Here is a 16,625-nt window from a genome sequence, read left to right on the forward strand (position 1 = left end):
TAAAATTCTAAAGGAGTAAATAAGCTGTGCAGCTCTGAGGTGTTTCTTGTTAAATAAAAAAATCTCAGTTTAAATATCAATGTTTGCCTTCCAGTTTTAAGAGCAAGATTTGGATCTTGAGCCCCCAAAATACAGCTGTAAACTGTGAGAAGCTCTTAAAAGTCTCTTTGAGCACTTAACTGTCAAGAATTGTCTACAACAGTAACTGTGCTTGGATATCCAGAAATTCTAAGCAGAAGATGAGCATAATCAGAAATAAGTCTTTAGAAAATGTTCCTGCCACTAATAACCAGCTGGGCTTATAACATTTTCAGGACATTAATCTGGGGCAAAAACTAACGATCTGGTTTTTTTGTGTTTGTAAAGTAGATTGTTTAGCAAGAGTGTGGGTTAAGCCACACACATAAGGTGTTTATTAAATCTTAAGAAGTCTGAGGTCACAGTCAGCACCTGCTTGCAGATCTCTGGTGTCTGCAGCTCAGAGAGCAGTGAATGGAAGCAGGAATAGATTCACTGGAAAATGACTTGTCTAAAAACACCTATTTGGACTTGGTTGTCGAGTACATGGTCTGCACATCAAACAGCTTTTTCTCTCTTTCAGATTGATAAAAAACAATACAACAAGATCTTGGAACTGATTCAAAGTGGCATCACTGAAGGAGCAAAACTTGAATGTGGGGGAAAGGGGCTGGGAAGAAAGGGATTCTTCATTGAACCTACAGTGTTTTCCAATGTAACAGATGACATGCGGATTGCCAAGGAGGAGGTATTCACATGTGTGGGCACGATCTTTGTAAAATGTCCTAAATATTACTTTTTTTCCTTTTGTTTAATTCCTAAGACAAAACCTTCAGAGTGAAAATCATGACCATATTAAAAAAATAATAAATCTTTTCAGAACTCCTTATGCACATAGCAAGTGACATCAGCTGGGTAAGGAAGCTCCATTTTTGTCACTGACTGTAAGGTCTCAGATATCAAAGAGGAGATGTAGGTAGAATGGACAAGTTCCCCTGAGGCACCTGCTTTGGAAAATCCATGCAGTTTTACAGATATTATCACTATTTATCACTAAATTTTGCTGTGGGAAATTTTAAAGAGTATAATAGAACAGAGAAGATAATTAAGAAAGCAGAATAAAACAAGAATAAAATGCCTCTGAGGGGGGTAGTTTATTAATTTTTAATCTTTGTTGCAGATTTTTGGGCCTGTTCAAGAAATACTGAGATTTAAAACCATGGATGAAGTCATAGAGAGAGCCAACAATTCTGATTTTGGGCTGGTAGCTGCTGTCTTTACAAATGACATAAACAAGGCCCTGACAGTCTCTTCAGCAATGCAGGCTGGGACAGTCTGGTAAGCAGAAGTTATCCCACTCTTGAAAATAAAAGAGTTTGACTCACGGTCATGATTTCGCTTCACTTTTGCACCCTTTGTTAAGAATATTCATGCAGCCCATCCTAGTGGTGGATCACTGGCCAAGCCATGGACAGCAGTGGGGGGTTCTGTAGCTGCTCAGTGCTGGGGAATGCTGCTGGAGCTGGAGAGCACCTGCCTTCCCAGGAGCAGCCACTGCTGAGCAGCCTTACTGAGAACAAGCAGGGCAAACCATCCCCTCTGGGGAGCACAGGAAACCTGGCAGGGCTTACCAAAGGCACACAGGATTGTACTTTCTACAACATTAAGGAACTGAGGGGACACCTCCTCTCCAGTCTTTAGGAATGGGAATGCCAACTCCAGAGTTTAGTAGCTTGCAATTTAATATGTCAAACCTGAGTAAAGATCTGCAAGAAATTAGGGAGAAAAAGGGCAAACTCAAATCTAACAGCTCTTTGTTATAAACTGGCACTGAGGTTTGGCAGCAGATTAACAGTTCATTACTGAGGATGTGTCCAAGGGTATGGTGCTCTCCTCCTGCCTCCACAGGTCAAATCCAATTCTCCTTAGGAGTGAGAAGCAGATTGTTGTTTTTGTAGCATAAATCCCTCATTTCTTTTCCACATGAAACAAGTTTGTTATTACTAAGAGGTATAGAGTGTCCTTAGCTCCACAAGTTTCAGCCTCTCTCTGAGTTATCCAAAGGTCTTTCTGGCAGTGCAGCTGGACCTAATGCCTCTTCCTGTTACAGGATAAATTGCTACAATGCCTTAAATGCCCAAAGTCCTTTTGGAGGATTCAAAATGTCTGGCAATGGGAGAGAGATGTAAGTATTCCACTGCTGCTTTCTAAATTGTTTTCAACTCTACAACTTTATAAACATTAGTGAATGCTTCCATGCAAATTAAGATCCAGGAATATTCCAGCCTGAGAATCAGGGCGTAATATCAGGTGACCTTTAATCATCATTACTGGTTCTAAATGCAATTGATTTGCATTGTAAGACCACCTTTTAAATTTTTTTTTATTAACATTGCAAACTAATTTATTGGAATTATCTTCTCATCCTGAAAGAAACAGAAAATTTCTGAGTATTTTTCTGAACTTGTAACCTGTTTTCTGGAAAGTTTTTTTAGCCATATTAAGCATCACTGTTCAGAAAGACTCTGCTGCTGCTGATTGCTTGTTGACTGGTTTGGTGTACTTGTTTCAGAGTTGTTTTGACATGTATTGTGCCTATCTTGGTAGTTTTTCCTTTTCTTTCTTCAGTTTTCACTATATTTATTAATACAGGTGCATTTGAATTTTATAAAAAAGCTATCAGCTTGCAGGTTTTTAAACAATGAAATCAGGCAAAGAGAAGGAAACAAATGTGTTTACACCTCTTTGAAAAAATCCACTTGCCATTATAAAGCTTTCTGACATTCCATTTTGCACTAAGTGCCAAATATTTTGAAATGGAGCTCAAATATTGTCCCATGTACCTAATTTAAAGTCTTACCAGTTTCTCCTTCTCATTACAATCACAAGGAAGTTTAGCAATTGCATCAGCCCCAGATGGGTTACATACCAGGGATTCAATTAATTTCTGTGCAGGAGGTATGTGTACCAGATATGTCTCACCTAAGTTTTCAAAATAGCTTATGGCTAATGGCAAACTCAGCAGTAAAACTAAAGTAAGGTCAAACTCTTTAAAACTTTAAATATGTTGAAGTATACAACTTGATCTATAAAATAAGCTTTATGAAGTCTGAAGTATTTTCCCTCGTTAGGGAGTACTTTGAATAACACATTCATACTATTCACATTCATGAGTTATGAGGTGATCTCACACTGGCATAAATATGTCAGGTCATCTAACTCTTATCATTGTGAAAATATTCTAAAACTACTAAGCTTGATAGAGCTCATGAGTAACCTGACACCCAGGGGTGACCCCACTGACTCCAGGGAGGTTCAACTGCAAGCAAAATATTCACATATCAATGTTGCAGAGCTCTTGAAAAGGGGGAAACCCAGGCAGCACCCCAGCTCTCACGGAAAAATCTGTGGTAATTACACACTTGATTCCCACTACAGCTTTGAAAGTTTTCATCATAAACAATAAATGTTTGGAATGGCAATAATCTCCATCTCACAAAGATGCCTGAAAACCTACCTATGAGTAATTATTCTACTCCTTTCAGAACCTCTTTGATCAGATATCACCTTCTAATTCACCTCCTCCACCCTGCATTAATACCTGCATACTTTTTATTAAAATGCCAGTTTCCTACATTCTTGTTTTTAAGGCACACATTTTACAGCATAAATAATGTTGAGTTGGGCAGTTACAGAAAACAAAAGTGTCTACACATAAGTGTGTCATTGCTAAGGTGACACTATATTACAGGCAGATCATAACGGGGCCACTGTGCTGCCTGTGCCAGCACTGCATTATCTGGGACTTGTTCTGGTTCTGGTGCTGCATTTCAATTCACAGGTTATCATCACACATGGGCAAAACATCAACGCCAAGTCGAGAACTGTTATGCTCATTTTACACTCCTGAAAAAGGTAGCAGGGTATCTGCATCCTGGTAGAGTACACAACACAGGGATTTCTGATTGCATTAAGACTACTTACAATATTCTTGTATCCTTGAAGAGGTCTAGAAGACATGAAGTTTGGGTTTTTTCTCATTTGTGTTTCTTTAAACCTTCTTACCTGGGAGATGTAAAATTTAAATCCTGTAATAAAAATTGGGTGGTTCACCCCAGATAGCCACATGTGGCCATTTTATATTAGAGCTCCCCAAAATTCTGGCCTTTGTCCAAATGTCTTCAAAGGAAGGAAGTGCCATTCCACTTCAGAACTCTCCTTTAATGTCATAGGAATTGTTATTGTATGGATAGCTCTGAGACATAGCACTGCACACCTGCATTCTGGAAAACAAGTGCAAGCAGGAGAACAGCTTGGACTTGTAAATCTCTTATCTTTTTTTCTCCTGGACTGAGGGAATGAAGAGAATATGTAATATTTATTCTTAGAAAGCATTTTGTTCCCCCTCCCTCACACCTACACAATCAAGGGACAGCACCATGCAGATCTGACTCATGGGCTCCTTCCTCCTCACAGACACAGCCTTTGTTCTCACTCTGACACCAAAGTGCAATCTCAGCAGACTCAGAGTGGCCATGGAATAGGATGGTTTTGCTGCCTGTATTGGGCTGTGGAGACAACCGAGCCCTTTAACCGAGCACACACTGACTCTTCTGACCTGAATGTCTGACATAACCCATCTTCCTATTCAGCAAGTGTAGCTTTTCAACTTTTGAAAAATTTTTGCCTTAGCATTCATCACAGATTTTTTCTTGATAAACAATACCTGGTATAAACTGATGCTGCAATTTCTTCTTCAGGGGTGAATGTGGATTGAGAGAATATTCTGAAGTTAAAACTGTGACAATAAAGATCCCTCAGAAGAACTCCTAAAATTACAGAGGACCGTGTTGTGCAGAAGAGCACATGATGCCAACCTTCTCTATTCCTTATGGAGACCAGCACTCAGGAATAAAAAGTGTTACACAATATATATTTAAGAAATTAAGTTGCAACATACATACTGGGCACATAACTGAGTACGTAATGCAAACCAACTTTGCATGTTTTCATAAAACTCTCCTGAGAATCGTTACATCTTTATAAAACAGATCTTAATGAGATAAAATTGCTACTGGGCATCATTTAATAATGGTTCCAGCTATAAAACTGTTAAATGCAAATGCATGCACACACACACATTTATCTCTTCCTTAAATAAACAAAATAAGTCTTACTGCTTTCAGGTTGCCTTCTCAAACAGACCTGCCTTGTACTGACATTGTAGTTTCAATCAGGGCTCTACAACCCAGATTTTACCCAGAACACTAGCAATGAACAACACAAACAAGTGTCATTGATGTTCTTAAAAAATAAAAGAACTCTGAATGGTAATGGCCTCAAACCTGGTATAGTGGCAACTTTCCAATTAGCACGCCCACAGAAAGAGGTCAGACTGGAAAAGGAATCAATCTGCTGCATGGCCAATGAAAGCCAAAAACTTATCAGTGAGATTTGGCTTTCATGGCTCACAGCAATTTGGATTTCAAAGCTTATTTTCGTAATTACTTTATGTCTTGCTATAAGCAAAAAGTCCTCCTTCACTTACAGGAACTTGAAGGGATTTACCTGCCTGCCAAAAGAGCAAGGCCATACAGGGTGGGTGGGTGTTAACGAGAACAGGAACAGATTCCAAGGCTTCACAGAATATTTTAGCTTTCACTGCTTGTCTAGTTTTGTTGTTGTTGTTGTTGTTACTGTTGTTGCTTTCACCTTTTTTCTTTTTTAAACAAATATATGCACGCACAGGCTCCATTTATTTGTCTGCTATTAAACTGCCTGTGATTACACTGGGAATCATTAAGTACTTGTTACAGCTTTTACTAAATGATGTCTTGCCATCCTCACCATGCCTGTGCAGCTCAGGTGATGCTACTGCCTGGTACTGAGCTTTCATTTATTTGGGTTTTTTGGATCCAGGACAAAAAGATAAGGAAGTTCTTTCAGAACTGAGGTATTTACAGCCTGCCTACAGAATCTCTTCAAATCTATCACTGATAAACTAAACACTATCTCTGTCTTTTTTTCAGCTGCAGAACTCATCAATTCCCCAGATTCTTTTAGAGAGGTTTCATTTATGTTTTAACTTAGGATTAAGAAAATCTCTTTTAGAAGTACAGTAAATAATCCACAGAGTGTAGCTACAGGATCTGAGGTGTAAGGACAGAATTACAGCCTCAGGTGTAAGTTTTCCTATGGTATGAACTGTTCAAACTCCAGCCCTGATCAGAAACTAACTTCTGCATGTTCTTAACTTCCTTTAGTCTCTGAGGAATCCCTCTTAGATTTGAAGTTGTATGTGTCCTTCAACATACTGCTGGATCAGGACAAGAGTCTCCAGCACTTTGTAGTGTGGTGGCCCTCAGTATTTTGTAACTCATGTCAAACTGTGTATGTGTTTTTGAGCAATGTGTCTACATGTCGTTATTGAGAGCTGATAGTACATTCACAGACATGGAGACAAATCAAAGTATTCCTGAGTTGTTAAATTCAAATGCCATATACTTCTACTGTAGCGTATGTCAGAGTGAAGAAAAACAAAATACAGCAAGTAAGAGATTAGTTATCTTTTAAACTGCAATATAAAAATGTGAAAAAGGAGATTTTACTTCTTTTCTCCTATTTGCTTAAAAAAGAAACTTCCTGTGCTTACAGCATTTACACCATGTACTCTTTTGTATTCTTTTCATGTATTTTGTATGTCTGTGCTTTATTCCCAATACATTCAGGTAAATAATATAGAGTTGCCATTTTTTTTCAACCCTGTCACTGCAGCTCCATTTGATGTACATGGATTTGTGAAATCCTTTTTTAGATGTACCATCTGCATGGATCCAACAAAACATTTTTCCAGTCCCTGCAGCTTTTTGTTACAGTTTTTAATCATGTATATAGTTATATGTTATTAAAAAAGTAAAAGGATATTTTCTATGAAGTTTTTTCCATTAAAAAGGTTTAGAGAAAGACTTTAGACTGTGAGACTCCTTTATTGTTGACAGAGCTATAAAAATATTAAAAAAAATATTTTCTTAGCAAAAGATCTGCTCTCACAGTAGCTTTATTTTCATTTGCAAAAGTGAATGAAGTAAAAGGCCAATTACATTTTCTGGAATATTATTGCAGCTGTATGAAAACACTTGTGAATTGCAGATCTAGGTCATAGTCAAAGTTCATCTTCACCCTTATGGTCATAAAGTTTAGCTATTGGGGCAGGTCTGAAGTCATCAAAACCAGTGGGGCACCCTTGCAAACTGCTGCATCCCAGCTTGACTTTTGGATAATGTTTTAAAAAATCATGATGCATTTTCTTTCTCTCGTAGATGTTTCACAGAGATTAATAAATTATCACTCAAAGATTTTATGGAGAGATAGTCAACTTTGATTTCAAAATGCTAAAATGGGACAAGGACAGACTGAATTCACATAGCCAGGTACTATATAGCTCTCCTTCAAGCAATCCCTTTATTCCAGGTTACTTTCATTGCCAGGAACTGCATTCCTTTTTGAAATGGTGCCTATTTAGGTAAAGTAACTACTCAGTTAATACTGCCAAGCTACTTCATTGTATGGCAAGCAATGGTCACACCTCAGTGTCACAAAATAATACCAGTTGGTTTAATCAACACTGGAGAGGCAATCACAATGAAGTAACTTGACTAGAACAGATGGGATAAAAGAGAATAAAACTCAATAATAGGAAGGAAATTGCATTCTTAGGAAGGAGCACTGTTCCTGAAAGTCTGGAATATCAGGTCTATATTAAGCAGAGTATTATTTCTATTTAACAAGTGGCATGGACACCTCTGTCGTAGGACTTTGGGTGGACAATTAGCACTTTCCATACTCCCCATCTCTCTGACCCACTTGCCACCTGTCTCAGCACTCCAAGCAGTCATACGGGCACAAGTAATAGAGACCTTTTCTGAAAACAAAACAAAGGAAGGAAGGCTGTTCTGGAACCCACTGAATACAAGTGTGTTCTAGTGAAATGAGGAAAGTTCCAGCCAGTGAAAGTGAATGTACCAATATAAGTGTACAAGCGTAGTAAAGAGAGAGTTTGGAACTAATTGTGCATTTCTTCTAGAAAAGGATGTGAAGAAAGGCAAAAAGTTTCAGTTCTGTGGCCTTCAGACAAAGCAGTGGGTATTGATACTACTTGGATAGCATTCACAGATTTATTTGTGCCCTGTTATAGAGAATGCTCTTGCTCTTTCTCCCCACAGAGGCCAGGATGAAAAATCTTGCCTTGCATATGCAGTGACACTGTGTGTCACAGCACCCTGTTATTTCTCTGTTCTGTCCTGGAAAAAAAGAACCATAATAACACTGAATCCAGGGCACCAGCTGAGCTAGAGAGGAAGTCAAAGACAAGCAATGCACTGTACTTTTTACTTATGACTGTGCATGATTACACGTAGAGCTCTGGAGAGCTACATTTACCACCTTACATTTGTATCCATACGTCTCCATTTACTGCATGCTAAGTCCGTCAACACAGGAAGTTATTTTTCTCCTAACAACTTCATACCACAATGACTGATATTCACAGTGCTATATCTATCAGGAAGCAGGAAAAGCCTTTGTGGCTATTAGATGCCATCAGCATTCCCAACCCATTCAAATAGATTTCTCTCAGCACATTAGACTACAGCTGCATTAAACCCATCTTCCTCCTTTGTCCTCATTAAACACGCAGTCTATAATTCTTTCTGTATCTTCACTGTATCTTCTGTGTCCACTGACAGTGCACAGGTATCAGGGAACTGTGTGTGGCTCAGCCAGAAAGCTCAGGAGCTCCTGAAGCAACCACGGGGCTTAAGCATGAAGTTGGGCCATTTATAAGGATAGATCAATCTAAAGTGAGAATAGTGGTACAATCTCACATGACTCAAGTGTGGCTAGAATATGCTACTACTAAGGCTCTTGAGGCTTGGGGTCCCACTTCCCTCTTCCACCCAGCACAGTGTGGAGTGCTGGGATGCTGGTTTCAATAAGCACTTCCCTAATTTTTCTCCGAGGACCGGAACTGACATGCTGGAATTCAAGGTTAACACAAGTAACAGATGATTACAGCTGGCTGCAGCACAAGTTCAGGCATTTCAGTGGTGCAGAGCAGGTTAAGGTTTCTGTGTAGCCACAGCTGCTGCACTGGGTAGTGCTCAGCACCAAGTGCCTGGTTATCTATGCCTTAGGCCCAGAGGCTGCACATACAGGACTGGGAATCTGCCCCCACACAGTGAGGGGAGGCACAAGGCTGATTTGCCTCTTGGTACAACTGGGGTAAGTCACCACAGCTGCTCCATATTGTCCCTACCTAAGTACTGTTAGAGAGGGAGGAAAAGCACATCTGCATGCCCCTGGTTCCTAAGAATGGTTGGTTCTGATCAGTTCTGCCAGCTGAGTTTACATCCTGAACCCTCACTAAAAGCCAGCCTCATCCCACTAGCACAGGTATTCCACAGCTCAGTTGCATCATAAAGACCACAACTATTTTTTTCTGATATCATACATTTAAATCCACTCAAGCCAGTACTGAAGAGAGACCACACATACAATCCACTGCTTCTTTATGGTGAGCATTTGCACTGTTACTTTCCATGGGTTATTAGGATGAGTTTCATCAAATAACAGAGGCTGGCTTGTACTGTGCATAGTACATGTATTTCTGGCTGTGCCTGCAGTGCCAGGAAGCACTCCAGGGAACACTTTTTTCACCTGATTTCATGTGAAATTTATAAACACATTATGGAGGGCCTTTGCCATCATCTGTAATACCCTGAAGTCGCCAATATCCAGGAAGGCTGGGACAATCTGCCTTAAGGATCAACTGAGCCTACGTTACTGATATGTTCCCCAATGCATTACTGTAACCATTCCTTGCATTGTCATTTAATCCTAGTATCTAACATCAAATCCTGCAATTCCAGGATGCTTTCAAGGTATTTTTAACTGCCTGGACTCTCTTGATGAGACACACTACATAAACCAGGATTGTGCAACCACCACAGCAACAGACTGTAAGAAAAGCTCCAGCTGCAGAGGTTGCCAAGGAGGCTGTGCACACAGCAGGCTGGAGTAACCCAAAAGGGTGCTTGTGAAATGTTTGTGCTGCTGGCAGGCAGCACATTGCCAGGACAGATCACACATCATGCATTTGCACATCAAATGAAGCTGCACTGGTCTGAGAGCATGGGAAAGGCCTGTCTTGAACGGCATGTGTCCTACTTCCTAAACATGTATATTTTACACTTTACACTTGGTTATTGGCCAGAATGAAAGTACCGCAAGTTCCCCAAAGCTTGTCCTTCTGCCTTTGAAGTAGAACTGTTTGGATAATGTTTCCTTTGGCAATTTATCTATGTAACAAAGCAGGAACTTAACTGCCTTGGCCTCTCAATGATCCACCACTAGCTTTTGTCAAAGTCTTCATACTCTTGTGTGTATGTGCTCTCACAGAATTTGATCATTTTGGTGACCTTGCTTAGCCCCTCTCCCTTATGGTTTCACATGGTGAGGCTGGTGCTCATATTATCTCAGTTCTGAGGGTTTTCCCTGCTCTATGTATGCCTGGCTGAGTTCCCATTTCCTAGAGCAGCATAATTAGCAAGATGTTTGGGTGCACCTCACTCCTGCTACCAAACAAAAAGAATATGTGTTTCTACTGCTTGCCCTTGCAAAAGGGCTCCAGCTCATGGTCCACCACTTTTCTCTCTCCATACTCTCACCATACCACAAGATGGGACATAAAGCAGGATCTCCTGAGAGGTTTCTGCTGTTTTCTGCTTGCTGTTTGTCCAAAACCTTTCCCACAGTCTTTGGCACTTGACATCTAATCTCAAAGCACAGTCAGTGTCTGCCAAGCAAGGCTTTCTCTTAGTTTTTGATTCTTAACATCACAAACACTCAAATTTCTGGGAAGGATGCTGAATGGAAAGGCGTTCTTTGCTCCCACCAAGAAACTGCAGATAAGGGATTTTGGCTAAAGCACTTCCCACCAGGGGATGCCTAGTGGCATCTGACACTACTGGGTTAGAACTCACAGCTTGTTCATTCACCAGAGAATACTGTGGTTCTTGCTCAGAGCTGGCTGGTGAGATGCCTATCCCAGGCTGTACAGCTATGGGGACTAAGTAGACAGACTCTATTCAAATCAAGTATCCTAAGGAGTCCAGAAAAGTCACCAAATACTCATCCAGCCTTAATCCTTCCACATCACACGAATACATATTCTATTTTGAATACAACCTGGCTGTGAAATCAAGGACAAAAACATATTGTTGCCAAAGAAATGGGCATTGACAGTTACCAGTCTGTTCCTGAGTAGCCTGGATCTCCTGAGCAGGACCAGGAAAGTTCCCACCCCAGGATGCTGCATTGCCCCAGGGCTGCCTTACCACAGGGGTGCCACATCTGGTGTGAGGGAGGAGGCTGCTGAGAGCACCACACCCCTTCTATCCTGGCATGAAACTAAACTGGAGGAAGATCCTGCCTTGAAAATCTCTCCCATGTTTCTCCACAGTGCACATTGCACACTTTAAGCCACAGGAAGCCATTGCTACACTGCTCCTGGGAACTGCTAAATTGGCCAGGTCTCTGAACAGACCAACACACACAGAACCACCTACTCCCAGAATGAGACTGCAGCAAAACCCAGAGCAATTCCTACTCTGTCCTTGCTGCAGCCCAGCCTCTCCAGCAGTCTTCCCCTTGCAGCATTTGCCTCCCAAGGACAAACACGTTTCTGGGGGAAAATGCCCAGAAAATACCACTGGTAAAATAGACTCTTACAGGAGTTTCCTTAGGGAACATCTGACACTCCACAAATCCCATTAGATTCCCTTTTGTGAACCTTTCTGATGAACTATTTCAGATCACGCTAGTGGGAAAATGATAGTAGGCTCCAGCTGCCCAATGCCTTTCAAAAGGACAGAGAGAGATGCACATATCTCCTGTGTCTGTAGTAACTTCATAGTCAAATCTCTGAGACAAATGTTTGAAGTTAATTTCATATTCCATTGCAACTAAGACAAAAATCACTGGAGAAACTTTCTCAGTTTTCACAATCACCTTGTAGCTCTTTCCTATGGAAATTCCAAGCCTGTGTTGTTCCCTATGGTGAACTGCATGTGTATTATAGAATGGCTGGTGCAATAGTCTGCTGCAAGACAGGACTGCTGGTTGCTTTCTATTGTAAAAACACAGAGACCATCCCCAGCTCTTTCTCAGGGGTTTGGCAAAGAGGCTCTTTTAACTGTGTTCTTAGGTAGAACAGCAACAAATGACTTGATGATTTGTTTTTACAATGTCCTCTCTGGGAAGACTAATTACCAGCTAACCTTCTAGCATGCAGTTTCAAACATGAAAAGAGTGGGGCCCCAATCCTTTTCAGGAAAAATTCATACTACAGACTGCAGAATCTCTCTGGGTGAGGGTATTTTGTTGAAAGTTTCTAAAAGCTCTAGGATTATGGGCTGGCCAAAAGATTTCATGATGCTTTTAGAATTTTACTGATAGAATGAACAATTTTAGATTGAAAAATTGAGTGGAAAAATCCTACACTTTCCTCAGTTTTACTATTTGTCTCTTTGGGGTAGTAATACAGCCACCAAACCAAAGCCACTGAAATGCTGTTCTCAGCTGTTTTGCTGACAAAGTATAGAAGAACAAAGGTAAATTTCATGCATTAGTTGTAGATGTAGTGTTCAGCAGCAAGAACCATGTTGCACAGAGAACTGAGTTGAGCCAACAGCAGATTCTGCCCATCAAACTGATGGGCTTCTTCCAATTTATCTTTGTTTCACACAAAGTTTCAGGACAAGCAACTTTTCTTCCTTATTATTCTTCCTATTGGACTTTTTTCTCCCTTCTTAATTCCTCTTGGAGTAAGTGGTGCCCCTCTAAAGGTTTGGGCTGAGGCCCTGAATGTGCATGTAGTCTCTGCTGGTGTTTTCCAGGTGTGCAATGAGACACTGGGAAGGCCAGGCAGTAGCTTCTCACTAGATTGTGTTCCTGGGTGATTCAGGCTGCAGAACCAAGGCAGCAAACATCTCTGAGTTTCTGGCTCAGGCACAGCAGTCAGTGTTTGCTAAGTCATCAGTCACATCTGCACAAGCCTCTCTTAACCATCCTCTCCATTCCAACACATCTTTCCCTCAACTACAGTTATCAAGCAAATAATTAATAATATAGTTATCAGCAAATAATTTTGCAATCTACTTTTACTGGGCAACTAACAGCAGCAACATAGGGTATGTTCAGAACTCATTTAAACATGTTTTATAGCATTTAAAATAAAAGTAAACTTGCTAGGTTTTTAATTCTTTCCCTGCTTTGAATGTTATTAAAACTCTGGAAGACATGCTTGATTACTTTAGCTTGAGTTGCAAACCATTGCAACCACAGGCATCTGAGGCTGGAGGATCTGAGCAACTGTAGATGCTGCTGAGCAGAGAGAAAAATGGATAAACCAGGACAAAATTTACAGATGGGAATGGGGAGTGGGAAAAAATTTAAATAAAAAATGTAAATAAAAATTTAAATTTAGAAATCTAAATAAAAAGGTTCCTCTGTATATAAGATCTCTAGTTACATAAACCTCATACAATATTCAGAATTTCCAGAATCCATATAAAATCCAAACCCATGCATTTGCTTCAGCTGCTTCTTTATGTCGGGATTTTCAAGAAGTTCAGACCTGGGAAGAAACTTCTCCTCTCTTCATGAGACTGTAGATATCATCACTTCCTATGGAATACATTTACAACATGAATAGGCTTTGGAAGATCTACAAACCAACGTTACAAGAACTGTGGGAGTTCCAGTTACAAGGTAAGCATCCATTTTGAAACTGTTCTAATAAAATCAAGTTATTTCAGCTGCAATGGCCTGCAGGGACAACAATATTTGCTTTCTTTTGCAACATCTTTGTCAATCCTCCTTCACGGCACAAAAAAAAAAAAAGGAAAAGTTGTTAATTAATCACCTGATTATTTATATGCACTTGATCAAAACCACAGCCTCACTGTCCTCTACAAACATCCTAGATTTGGTATAGGCCTTGAAAGTTTTAAAAGTAAAATTAAAATCTATGAAGAAAATTATTATTATAATAATTTTACAGACAAGAAGGTGATTGAGAAAAAAACGGAGTAACTCATCCCAAGATTAGAGAGGACAATCTGCTGCACAGGCTAGGACTAGGCATGGATCTCCTGCCTCCTACAACAGTGACCTACTTGGTACTGGCTTGTTACTTATATTATTGCAAAGGAAAAATGAATACATGCAAACACATACACAGGGATGATGAGACTCCAGCAGAGGAATTCAGTTTGTCTAAAGATCTGTAAAAGTAGAATTTACACTGACAACTGAGCTGAGGAAATCCCTTGAAATTCTTTGGAACTAATGATCCTTCGCAGCCTTATGTAGTGGGGTCTGATTTTCCTAGTGACACAATAGCCACCCCTTCTTAGAGTTACCCCACCATCCTATCTTAGGAAGAAAGGATTCAAACCCTCATCTCCAACTCCCAAAGCTGGCATTTTTAACTAAACTACTTCCTGACCCTTCCACTAAACAGCCCGAATCGCCCCCGAGACAACCCTCGCACAAGCTCCAACACCACAAACAGAGTCAACAACAACCCTCACCCCCCACTCACTTCTACATATTTAGACTCAGAGAGATCTCTCAGCTAATAAATAGTACCATCAGCTTTCACCACAGCTTGGCCATAGACACGTGAGCTTTTCAGCACTTGTGTCAGTCTCCTGCAGTTCTGGTCTGTTGATTCCTGTTTCTCCACAGCCAAGAGGCAAGCTCCACCTTGGATACACCTGTGATTTATCTGCTTGTTTGTTTATTTTTACACACACACACATGTTCAGGCTGCAGGTTTTTTGTTCAGATGCACACAATTCAATCCCCTGCATTCCCTTTCTCTCCCCATTCCTACAACCGTTCCTCACAACAGATGAGTTTGCAGAGGACCTAAGCACTGTTCATCCCTGATGAGTTCACTGGGAACTGACTATGTGCAGCACCTATACAAACCTAGGACATGCAGGTATTTGGGTATTTGTGAGGCATTAACTCAAGGAGGCAATCAGAGATTAGTCAGGGCTGGTTGTGCTTAACACCAATTAATTGCAGCTTGACTAAAAATCTTTGAAAAGCTGAGTCTAGAGATGGAACCCTACCTGAGATTCCTAACTGAGGTCCAGCCAGCACAGGCAGTGGCTTTCAGGGGAGAGCTCTACCCTGAGGTGGCCCTGTTGACTGGATCCTTTAAGACAGCAGCGGGAGATCAGACACACAGAGCAGGCGTCAGCACCTCCAGCACAGACACAAACTTACAGCAAGATTCATCTTGTCCAGGTTCCTAATTTGGGAATCTCATTTTAATCTTACCCTGATTAATTCAAATCATATTCAATGCTGTATGTTTTAAACTCCCAGCTATTGATGGTTGATGGCAAAGCTACATAACTACGCAAGCAATGTGCTGGCTCACCCTCAGGGAATCCTGATTAGAGCCTCTTATTAACTGTTGTTAAATCCTGAGGACTGAAAACACCAAGGTGCCAATAAACAACTCCACTGTAACACACGTACATTAATGCCTTGAGAATGAAAAGAAAATAGTGCATATTTTTAAGTAAAAAACCCCTACACTTTTAGAAAAACATATACAGAGAAAAAAACACATAAACAAAAACTAGTAGAAGTTCATTCTAGTTCATTTTAAGTTCTAGACAATCACCATCCTAAATGTTAATGGTCTGGTAAACTGATCAGATAATTCATGTTGATATGCTTTTTCTTAAACCCTTGCCACTTCATTATTTTGGTTCCTTATGCACCTAAGCATTTACACAGTGTTATTTATGCAGGCCTGTACATTATTTTCCTCTACTCTTTATTACTAGTCTTGATACTCTTTTTTGCTGTCTAATACTGAACAAACAGCATATAGTCACAGTAGCTCCTTGCTCTAAGCTCCTGGTATTTTCTTTTTACAGTGCAATTACAGTGCAACGCCCTCCTAGAAGGTACCAAGTACTACAAACAATTCAAATGCCTTTACAACTACAATAATATGCTCAAGCCAGTGCAAACAAGTGATGCAATGCAAGCTGTGTTCTTCCCAAGGGTGGAGAGCACTCCCCAACCAGACTCTCAACTTGTTTCTTCCCAAGGAGAATAACCTGCAAGGTCACTTTTGAACCCTTACTTCCTATGGGGTGCCACAGTCCACTCAGCAGAGCTAAGAGAAAAGAAAATTAACCTTTGAACTATGCTCGCTCATATACAGTGTACATGAACTAGCAAACAGCAATACATAATACTAATTAATTGCAATTGCAAGGATTGAAAGATTCAGTTGCAAGGATTGAAAGAATCTCCTAAATAACCTGAAAGGGCCCAGGACTATTAAAAAAATCCTGTGACTTTATTCAGAAGCTCAAATGAGATGGAAACATCTAACCGGGTATAAATTCCAAATGCACAAGCCTTAATTATATTCTTAATGCTTCTATAACAGTTGCTGGTGATTTTAATACAAATCTATCATTCAGAAAATGTTTTAACTAAAAGAAAAACAA

General features: G+C 40.2%; 1 protein-coding gene across 1 annotated transcript in view; it reads left to right on the forward strand.

Annotated features, from left to right (window-relative positions):
• ALDH1A2 (aldehyde dehydrogenase 1 family member A2) overlaps positions 1-6,872 on the forward strand; it is a 52,856-nt gene extending 45,984 nt beyond the window's left edge. Inside the window, exons 11-14 of the mRNA XM_030955533.1 lie at positions 602-766; positions 1,199-1,356; positions 2,129-2,203; positions 4,779-6,872. Of these exons, the coding sequence (XP_030811393.1) occupies positions 602-766; positions 1,199-1,356; positions 2,129-2,203; positions 4,779-4,851 (471 nt within the window). The 3' untranslated portion in view covers positions 4,852-6,872. The remainder of the gene's footprint in view (positions 1-601; positions 767-1,198; positions 1,357-2,128; positions 2,204-4,778) is intronic.
• The last annotated feature ends 9,753 nt before the right edge of the window (positions 6,873-16,625 follow it).

This window comes from Camarhynchus parvulus, chromosome 10 (genome assembly GCF_901933205.1).
Source record: "Camarhynchus parvulus chromosome 10, STF_HiC, whole genome shotgun sequence".
NCBI lineage: Eukaryota > Metazoa > Chordata > Aves > Passeriformes > Thraupidae > Camarhynchus > Camarhynchus parvulus.